This window comes from Pteropus medius, unplaced genomic scaffold (assembly GCF_902729225.1).
Source record: "Pteropus medius unplaced genomic scaffold, Ma_sr-lr_union100, whole genome shotgun sequence".
Taxonomy (NCBI): domain Eukaryota; kingdom Metazoa; phylum Chordata; class Mammalia; order Chiroptera; family Pteropodidae; genus Pteropus; species Pteropus medius.
In genome coordinates this window covers 2,086,431-2,096,496 of record NW_024350319.1, presented here as the reverse complement: position 1 = coordinate 2,096,496, position 10,066 = coordinate 2,086,431, and the positions used below count along the sequence as shown (strand labels likewise).

The following is a 10,066-nucleotide window of genomic DNA, read 5'->3' as shown; positions in this document are numbered from 1 at the left end:
AGTTTACATATTTAATCCCTACAACCAACATACAAGGTATGTATGATTTCTATCCCAGTTTTGGAGATGATGTAATTGAGACATGGAGTCGTTAAGTAATTTGTCCTAAAGTCACATAGTGGTAGAGCTGGGATTTGAGAGGCATCCTGGCTCCAGAGACTTCACTCTTAACCACTACATCCATAACTTTTCTCATTTAGTCCTCACAGCAATCTTTTGAGACAAACTGTTAAAATGCCCACTTTCCAGATAAGAAAACTAAGTCTCAGAGAAGTAATTTGCCTACCCAGGATTCCCAGCCCAATTTAATTCGAGATGATAATTGAAGACCAACTGTGCGCCTGGCACTCTGCTACGCACTAAGAGCGTAAGATAGGGTGATAAACTAGTTACGTTTAGTCATTTTCCTTTATTCATTTCTTTTAACACTGCCACTTCTTCCTGAAGTAATGGATAATAAAGAGTTCCCTTCAAGTGAAGAAAAGTCACATGTAGTCAAGGTTAGCCAGGGATATCAGCATTGTACACATGCCTGAGAGCTAGAAGATACTTAGACAAGCCTGAAAAAAACGCCTAATATGAGCCTCAGCTCCTTCCCAGTCCTTTCTGATTCAGGCTTGAGCATATGTTCATTTGTATTTGTTCATTCCATAAACATTTATTAAGCATCTGCTATGTTCCAGGTCACATGCTATAAATTAGAGATAAATGAAAAAAAAAAAAAGAAGATTAGTACTTGAACTTGGGACATTCTTAGTTTACAAAGGGAGAAAATTCAATGAATAATTATAGGATAATATGGCAAGTACAATAATTGAGATTTTGAAATAATAATCAAGATAATAATCGAGAGTAATTTTGGATGGTTGTGGGGAGCACATCCAGAAGACGGCATCCACGCTAAGTCTTGAAGGATAAAAAATGCACTTTCCAGATGGAGACGGGTCAAGGAACTAGTATTTACTAAGCATACACTATATATCAGACCCTAGATTGAGACTATATATTTAGTTTAATCCTGACTCCAGAATCCAAAAATCAGTGAGTATAAAGAACTTGCTCACAGTGACAATGTAAGAAAACCCCTGAGCGGAATAGGTGAATGTTATTTTCGGAAGAGAGAAGCCCAGGCAGTAGGAACAGCATGCACAAAGGCAGGAAAGCAAAAAGAGCCTGGCACATTTGAGGGACAGTATGTTCAGTGCACCTCAGTCATCAGCTGTGCATGGGAACAGGGGGTAAAGTGGAAGATGAGGACAAAGAAAGAATTAGGAGCAAAATTCTAGAAGACTTTGCATATCTGGTGAGAAGTGGGGATCTTAACCTGAAGGCAAAGGATAGTCAATTAAGAAAATGACATAAATCATAATTACAATAATTGCCTGCGGGAGGTGAAGAGAGAGAGATAAAAAGGTAGATGGTGAAGCAACTATTCAAAGCCAGGAATATGGGATAAGGAGCAATGGTGAAGGGGAGGATAGATGTCAGCCTCTAGCTGAAAAAAAGGGGTTACTGAAGGGGTCGGGTATCTGGCACTTCTGTATATATTTACTGATGTGGAAGTGGGGGAGTGCGAAGAGTCAAAGAATAGGGGTTGGAAATGGAGAAAAATGCTAAAGCCAATATGGTAGTTTGCCAACAAGATTTTGAAGAAAGCTGCCTGTCCAAGATGGCTCCCCAACTACGAGCCTGGGAAGTAGAAGAGTCCAGGTGTGAGGTGGATCTCTGGCTCTGAGTCCTGGGGTTGTCCAGGTAAACAGAGCTGTCAAGAATATCCAGAAAGAGACAGATGTTCCCTGAAGACTCTCTCTGACACGCCTGGGAGCTGCATGACCAGGCTTGAGGCAGGCAGCAGCTGGGGTTTGGGAGGACACAGGCACGTGGGCAGCCTCCTGCCTTCTGTGAGAGCTTTGCAGATGAGGCGGCTGAGAGAAGTGAATCTTTCTTCCCAGGCTCCTCCCCCAGCCCTTGCTTCAGAGCCATGGTGCCTTAGCACAGAGCAGGCTGCATAAAGGTTAATTCATAGATGAGAGGCTGCAGCTACAAGCCACACAGAGGCAGCAGCAAGGATAAAATTGTGTGCGTGTGTGTTTGTGTGTGTGTGTGTGTGTGTGTGTGTAAGAAATTGTTTATTCAAGGAACTATATATCAAACATAGCCTTATTTGCAGACAATAGTGATTTGTTTAGACAGTTTATGGCACCAAATAAACATCAAATGGGCTGTGTACAGCTAAAGGTGTCACCCTTCATGGTCTCAATTACAGGAGATGCTTTTGCACACAAAACGGCAAGGCAACTATATCTGGGCATCTGCCTGAGCCTACTTTAACCAAAGAGAAAGAAAGGCCGGAACTGAAATGCAAAAGAAAGAAACTGTTTGGAGATAGGTCTGCTACAGTATAAACTTTTCCTTTTCTCTGGCTTACTGCTATAGCAAAACCTGATGGTTGTCTTTGTAAAAAACGTGTCTGTATCTAGGTCCCTGGCAGTGATTTGCCTCTGGGAGGGCCAGCAATCTATTTAATGACTCCATTGACGTCAATAGCATAACTGAAATACTTACTAACATGCATGATTCCAACTTTCAAGGGGGGAGTGGGTAGATGGTGTTTCTCAGCAGAACAAAAACATGAAGTGGATTTAACACGGAACGAACTCAACTCCTTAGGCAGCAAGTGGGAGATTAGATGCTTCAGGTCTCATCGGTTTTATTTAACACAAAGAAACATTCACACTAAATTTAGAAATTAATTCTGAACTGGTAAAATAGACGTCAACAAGCAGGACTTTATTTTTGGCAATGTTTGCTAGAGGTTAACGTTTTAACTATTTTCACTTTAGCTGACTTGTCAATGTTTCTGCAACTACCTATACTTAATTTCAGACATATATGAAATAATTGCAAATCAATATAAATAACTCAGTGTTGATGCTCTGGAGTAAACTTTCATAGAAGGCTATTTTAGACAAAAGCAATTCTTATGAAACAACCATCTGGGGAATTATTCTCAGGATTACTGAGAATAATTAATTAATAGTAGTAAGAGAATAATTAGTAGTTAGGGGCTTTTCTAGTGCATTTTCCCTATAGTTTTGTACATAAATTGCTTAAACACTCAATTATACTAATAATTCAGGCCACATGACATTGAGAACATTGATGAAAAAATAATCTGATATTTCTAGTTTTTTTATATTTTCCTTTCTTTTTCTTTTGCCTTCCTCTTCTTATTTTTTAAAAATTTCCTCCAATATCTTCTTTATCATGAGTGGTCACAGCTTTTTGTAACAAAATTGATTTTATTTGTATTTGTCTACAAATGTTGCAGTCCTGCCTGACAGTTCTTGCTTAATGTGGAAACCAAGCAAACGTTCAGCTTATGCCAGGCTTCGTTTCCAGCCATCTAACACGGCTTGGCTCTCAGGCCATTGTAGTGGTTCTCAGAGAGTCCTTTGCTTGTGCACACACAGCTCATCTCTCATCCTAGGCCCTGGTAGTTCTGGCAAAGAAAGAGAACTGAATCAATGTCATGACTCTCTGAATTTCTTAGAATCCAAGATAAGTCACTGAGCTCCTTGTCTATTTCTCGAACAGACCCTGCATCTGGCACACCTCCGTGAACCTCCAGGGGAATATTCATAATTAAAGTAAAAATATGGGAGGAATTCATACTGAGAAACAGGTTTCTTAGGAGAAAGCCTCTTCTTCTGTTTTATCAGAGTCATTTCCTCTCCAGAATGGCCTGGACACATAATAGAAGAAATGGATTCCCATGAGCACTGAAAAAAATTAATTAAGTCTGTTCCTCACTTAAGCCAACCTATTTCAGACATGCTGGAAAGCCCTATATTATCCTATTTCTCTGTGCACAGGCCTTTCTTGAAATACATCTAGGACCGGTGTTGAAAACCACCATCAACCAAGGCTGCAGATATTGAGGCTGGTAGAGACTTCAGGTCTGCAGCAATCTGGCCTGAAGCCCTCAAAGCAATTCTCTAGTCATCTTTTTGACGTGGTTTGCTGTCATTCTCGATGACCCATGGACTTGGGTGTTGTTCTTCATTACATCTAATCTGTCACATTGGTGGTGCTCTTGCTCAATACAATTATTGGTAAATTTTGAAATAAGAAAATTAGTGTAGAACATCCAACCCTACATATCAATTTGGCAGCTAAAGGTTATGTATATGACACATATTATTACAAATCAAGTCACATTTATATGAATCAGAGGTGCTGGCCGTTAAAAGAACCCTTTTGTAAAGAAACATTTTGTAAAGGCAGTGAACACTTGATAATTTACCCTTTCAGTAAATTCTCACATTCATGACATCTCTGTAATCACTACTGAAATGCATGTAAAAGCAAGGGATAGATAGGATGGAAAATGGAAATCCAAAATGTGACAATTATCCTACACATACACATGCATATATGTGTATGTGTAGGATAATTGTATATATCACACACTCTCACACTCTCATTCATGTACACACACACACAGACACACACACTCACATTGATTTGTTTTTCAATTATCTGATTTTTTTTTTCTGTTGAAAATAGTTTTGGGGGCTGACATCCTGAGAATTACTTCAATTTTCCATTTTGAATGTGTATAGATGACAGAACTCAAGTTGCTGCCTCATTTTGGAGTTTCTTTCTCCTGTTCTCCCCTCTGCCCCCTACCACCCCTTTCTGTTCTATTCCTTAAGCATAATGTAGAGAAGACTTGTAATCCATGCTTGTGAAAAGGCAAAATGTGATAAAAATTGAGATGCTCATTGAACTCTACAGCATTAGCGTTTTCAACAGCCACCAGCAGGATTTCTGCATTTTTCTCCTTAACTTGAGAGCATGCCATTTCTGCTTTGCTCTACTTACTTGAGTTTTAAATTCTCTAACGCTTCAGTCTGGCTTTCCTATTCAAAGTGGAAAAATGCCAACTTTTCAGATTTAACTCTTTTTGTTTAAAACCCATATGACCACGCTAATATATTTAAGCAGTTATAGAGTGTGTTTCAAGTCTCTTTTAATTTAATGCAATACTGACATTTAATAGTAAAAAAGCAGAACTGAATATTTTTCATAGCCATAGAGATAAAAATAACAACTCACATAAAATTTTAATTTATGAGCATTTTCCTTAAGATAAAGTCCCCAAACTTTATGTGATTCTCCTGGTCAAGTCAACATTTACTGTCCTTCTACTATGTGAAAATTACTATGCTAAAAAATTTTGAATGATAAAGAGATGAAGTTAGGTACTGCCTTCAAGGAGGTCCAGTGGAGGAGACATGTAAATCATGAATGACAGTATAATTTGGAATGGAATTGATGTCATAGCATAAAAAGAAAAAAGAGCAATTACACTGATTTTCTAAAAAATCAGTATGTCTTTGCAGAGGAAAAAAATCTGTGTTGTACCCTGAGAGCTAAAAGGAATAATTTTGGTTAAACAGTGAGAAGAAAGGTACTGCAGACTGAGAAATTTGCTTTGATTTCCCCCATGAATTATTCCAGTTAATGATAAATTTGTAAGAGCAAATGTGCCAATTTAATCATGGTTTCTGACAATTAGCTTTAAAATGAATTACATTGCCTTCATTTAGATGCATTTTTAAAAGCCTTTTAAAAAGAATTGCCTTCTCACTTTGTCTCTTTCTCTCTCTCTCTGAAACTTACTTTATACAAGAATACAGTTCACTAAGTCAGGCTTTCCTAACAAACTGGATTATTGCTAAATCTGTGTAAATTATTGTAGGTTTCTTGTATCTTTTATCTTAGATGTCAATTCAAATACACAAGTTCAACTTCAGTGCTGATAAATGAAAACCTAATCTTACTATCATGAAAAAGCACCTTTTAAAGCAGCACTCTAGCTTTCAATTCTGTTTGCTCTGAGCCACTTATTTTTCATTCCCCTTTAAAGTCTCTGTTTAAACATATCTCTTTGTCATACGCTGATAAATATTAAAATAACAGGAAAAATCTGCCTGACTTATTGAAGCTGATAATAAGAACAAAACACAGGATGTGTGTGTCCTCCTTCCTTTTTTGACCGTGGTTAAGCGTTAAGCGTTAAGATTTTGAAACCTATAATTACGTAATAATTGGTTCACTACATTCTCTTCTCAATGAAAAGCCAGGATTTTTGTAGTTTGCCACAAAGGCAGACAAAAACAAATTGCCTAAGTGGTATTGTCATTTCTTTGCTCCATTGTTTTAAAAGAATTTAGCAAAAGACTCTAGTTGCCAAGCTGTAGTTACTGTGCCAATAATCACAAAATGATCTTTCCAATAGCATCTTTGGTTAATGAGCTAATTTATAGAAGCATAAATATCACATTTTTCCTAATATTTTCAGTATTTATTACAAGAGAAAGAAAACAGAGTTTCGATATTCAAATTGATTCGAATTTAGGGTGCATCTTAATAAATTTGGTTAACTGAAATGTAAACAAAGGCGTCTTACTGGTAGGCCAGTATGATGAAATGATAGTAGTTTCAAAACCACCTCCCTTCATCTCCAAGTATGTAACATCAGTTTTATGTTAAAACACTCTATCTAGTTTCTTTTTATAAACTTCTAAAGGAAACAGTACATCAGCACTCCAGGTTTTTGAAGTCAATGGGTACAGTACTATTTTATTCTATTTCATATCAGGGGCTTTAGGGGTAAACTCACCTTTACTTAATCTCTTCCTTTAATTTTTATTGCTGATATCAATTTATTTTTCATAAAATTTTTTTTAAAGCATGTATCACAAATACTTCAGAAGTCGACACGTCAATGGAACTTACTGCCTTTGTTCCCTTCTTTTAAGAGTTGGGCTTTTTAATTATTTCCATTATACTTATGACCACGATACCAGCAAGAAAACACAACCTCCGAGCAAGGAAGATCATGATATACAGCAAAGGGAATAGCTCTGCTGGAAACACAGACATGTAGGAGGCAACGTTAGATGTTAGGTGATCTCCCTCTGAGTTCATCTTACTAGTTTCTCCCGTGGTTTTACTCAAGACCACTGCTACACTAGTGAGGTCAGGGTCAAGAGGAAAAACTCCATTTTGCACTTTTAAAAACGTAATCTAACTGGTTGTATCTTATGTCAAGAAGAATTTATGTTCAACACATCCACACATTGTTCCTTCAAGGTGGCCCTTCTGCTCCATACACACCTCTCAACTCCATATGAAAAGTATAGGCATAGTACTGAAAGATAGGAGGTTAGGTTTCTTTAAAACATCTTTGAGAAACAAAATTGGATAACCTCAGAAAGAAATGATTTGTGACCTGGAAAGAGCCTTTGGTTTCACACCTGGAAAGGATGTACATTCAAGTGGGATCTATAGCTGACGTTGAGAGGAAAACCACCAACATAGCTGGTGAGGCCCTAGGCCAATGGGGGGGCACCTTGGGGCCTTTGAGGTTAGCCCTCTTGCAGTTCACTGGGGCCAGCAAGTTGAGGTCAAGTTGCACTATCGACACAGCTCTGCCCCCTGCTCCTTTTCTGGGAAGCACCGTTACCACTCATCCATCGCATTCGGAAAGCCTGTGCGTGTGTGTGACGAGAGAATCATTTAATACTGCTTTTCACTTGGTTTCACATGGAATGAAGTAAAGCTCCAGTATGCCTTTGAAAAAAGTCACCCAGAGACATACTTTTGAGGGCCGCGGTGTGCAAACAAATGCTATTATTTTTTTAAAACTTCTGAATAAAAGGCATATTATTTTGAAACATGGAGATAGGCCGTGACACGGCTTACCTTGCAGGTTGACTCTGGAGACAGGAGGCTGGCTAGCAGCTGGGGATCTCCTGTGGAGACAGAGAGAAAAGAAGGCCTGAGTCTTTGTATGAATATCCTCTCCCTGCATCCCCATGATTACTGAGGAGTTTTCCAGGTCACAGTGAGCTATCAAGTGACATAATGCTATCGCCGGAAGGCAGGCTCCTGTAACATGGGTAGATGACTGCAATTCTCTCACATCCAGATGGCCTGGAATTTCCCTATCACAGTCTCTTGGCTGCTCTAATACTCCAGGAAGGAAGTTGTTTACTCCAGGTTCCTAACCAGCCCCTCTGTTCCAGGTTTCCCTGTTCCAGGAGGCCCTTAGAAGAGGATATCCTTGCTCAGGAATGACATCAAATGTTAAGAGTGAATCCCAGCTCCTTTGGGTAGTGCTGTAGAAAGTTACAGCCAGAGGAGTCCTGAGAGACCAATCAGTCCATGCTTCTCATTTTTGTACCTCAGAAAACTGAGACCCAGAGAGGTAAAGTCACTTGCCAAAGGTCACACAGCCTCTAGGAACAGTAATCCAGGTTGCTCAATTTATGTAATAGTCTTTTCATAGAGGAACTGGGCACTATTCTACACCACAACAAACCTGCTGATGTCAAGATTCAAATGAAACAAGCCAACAAACCCACGCTCTATGAATACTGGATGGATCTTCTCCTTCTTTTCTTTCTTGTTGTTCTTCTTTCTCTCTCCCCACACCCCACCCCCAATCTTGCTGCTCTCACCATCCTTCTCATGCTTTGCAGAGCTGATTCTCCTGGATTCTCAGAGCATTGCTGGAGAACATCCCAGAAATAGTACAGAGCAGTAGCCTTCAAGCTTTAGAGTACATAGGAATCACCTGGAGGCTTGTTAAAGCACATAGCTGGACCTGCTCCCAGGGTTTCTGGTTCAGTCAGCCTGGGGTGGGCTTGAGAGTTTGCATTTCTATCTGGTACCCAGCTGGTGTTGATGCTGCAGGTCTGGGGCCACATTTTCAGAACCACTGGTATAGTGAAGGAAGGGAGGAGGAAGGGAGGGAGGAAGGAAGGAGGGAGGAAAGGAGGAGATTTTTTCTTGAACAAGTGCTATTCCTTTCCTGACACTGCTCAGGCCATTCTACTGAGAGGAAGCTCTCCCTGCACAAATCTACACATCTAAATATCATCTACCCTTCTGTGATTTATACGAAGTATATACTTGGTCTTCCTCCTGTTCCCAGCAAAAAGCTGCTAAAACCCCTGGAATTTCCAAGGTGAGGAGAATGATCAAGGTGTCTTTTGTTATGTTAATGAGGTGATTTTGGAAAAATCCCTGGGGCTGGTTTCCAGGAAACCAATCTTGTGATTAGAGGGTTAGAACTTTCAGCCTCACCCAGGACCTCAGGGGAAGGGAGAGGGACTGGAGATTGAGTTCAATCATCAATGGTCAATGATTTCATCAATCGTGGCTTTATAACGAAGCCTTCATAAAACCCAAAGGGTCTGGGTTAATGAATACATGGAAATTCTGGGAGAGTGGCATGCTCAGAGGGCAGGGAAGCTCTTTGCTCCTTTCCAAATACCTTGTCCCACACATCAATTCCATCTGGCTATTCCTGAGCTATATAGCCTTTCATAATAAACCAGCAACCTAGTAAGTAAAATACTTTGAGTTCTATGAGCTGCTCTAGTAAATTAATTGACCCCAAGGAAGGAGTCCTCCAAACCTCTAATCTAGAGTCAGAAGCACAGGTGACCACCTGGACTTGTGATTGGCATCTGAAGTGGGGCAGAAGGGGAGTCTTATAGGACTGAACCCTAAACTGTGGGATCTGATGCTGACACATGTAAATAGTGTCAGAATTGAGTTGAATAGCTGGTATAATGAAGAATTGCTTGGATATATGGTGGGTGTGTGTGTGTGTGTGTCGGGGGGACATACATGGGAATTGCTGCTATCAGAATTTTACTTTCAGAGGTCAAATGCCATCTCCTAAGAATATCATCCTTTTGGCTAAAAATGATCTTCCCTCTAATCTCCCATGGGGCTTTCTTTGTACTTTAGGGCTATTTCCTCATGTTAAACTCATATGGACACATATTATCCTGACCACTAATCTGTGGCCCATTGATGGCAGGATCCTGTTCCGAACACTTTCCATATAACCTCTTCAGGACCCACCAATTTGCCTTGCAAACAGTAGGAACTCCATCAATACTGGCGAACAATTGATTGAAAGAACCATTGATGTGAAAATGATTTGAGGAGCCAAATACCATGTGACTGTTTTATCTGG

At 39.7% G+C, this 10,066-nt stretch overlaps 1 protein-coding gene across 1 annotated transcript in view; it reads right to left on the bottom strand.

The window, feature by feature from the left end:
• Positions 1-3,343: 3,343 nt before the first annotated feature.
• Positions 3,344-10,066, bottom strand: part of LOC120583187 (cAMP-specific 3',5'-cyclic phosphodiesterase 4B-like) — a 233,238-nt gene continuing 226,515 nt past the window's right edge. The window contains exons 5-6 of the mRNA XM_039838508.1: positions 7,777-7,826; positions 3,344-3,502 (exon numbers count right to left, since the gene is read on the bottom strand). Of these exons, the coding sequence (XP_039694442.1) occupies positions 3,444-3,502; positions 7,777-7,826 (109 nt within the window). The 3' untranslated portion in view covers positions 3,344-3,443. The remainder of the gene's footprint in view (positions 3,503-7,776; positions 7,827-10,066) is intronic.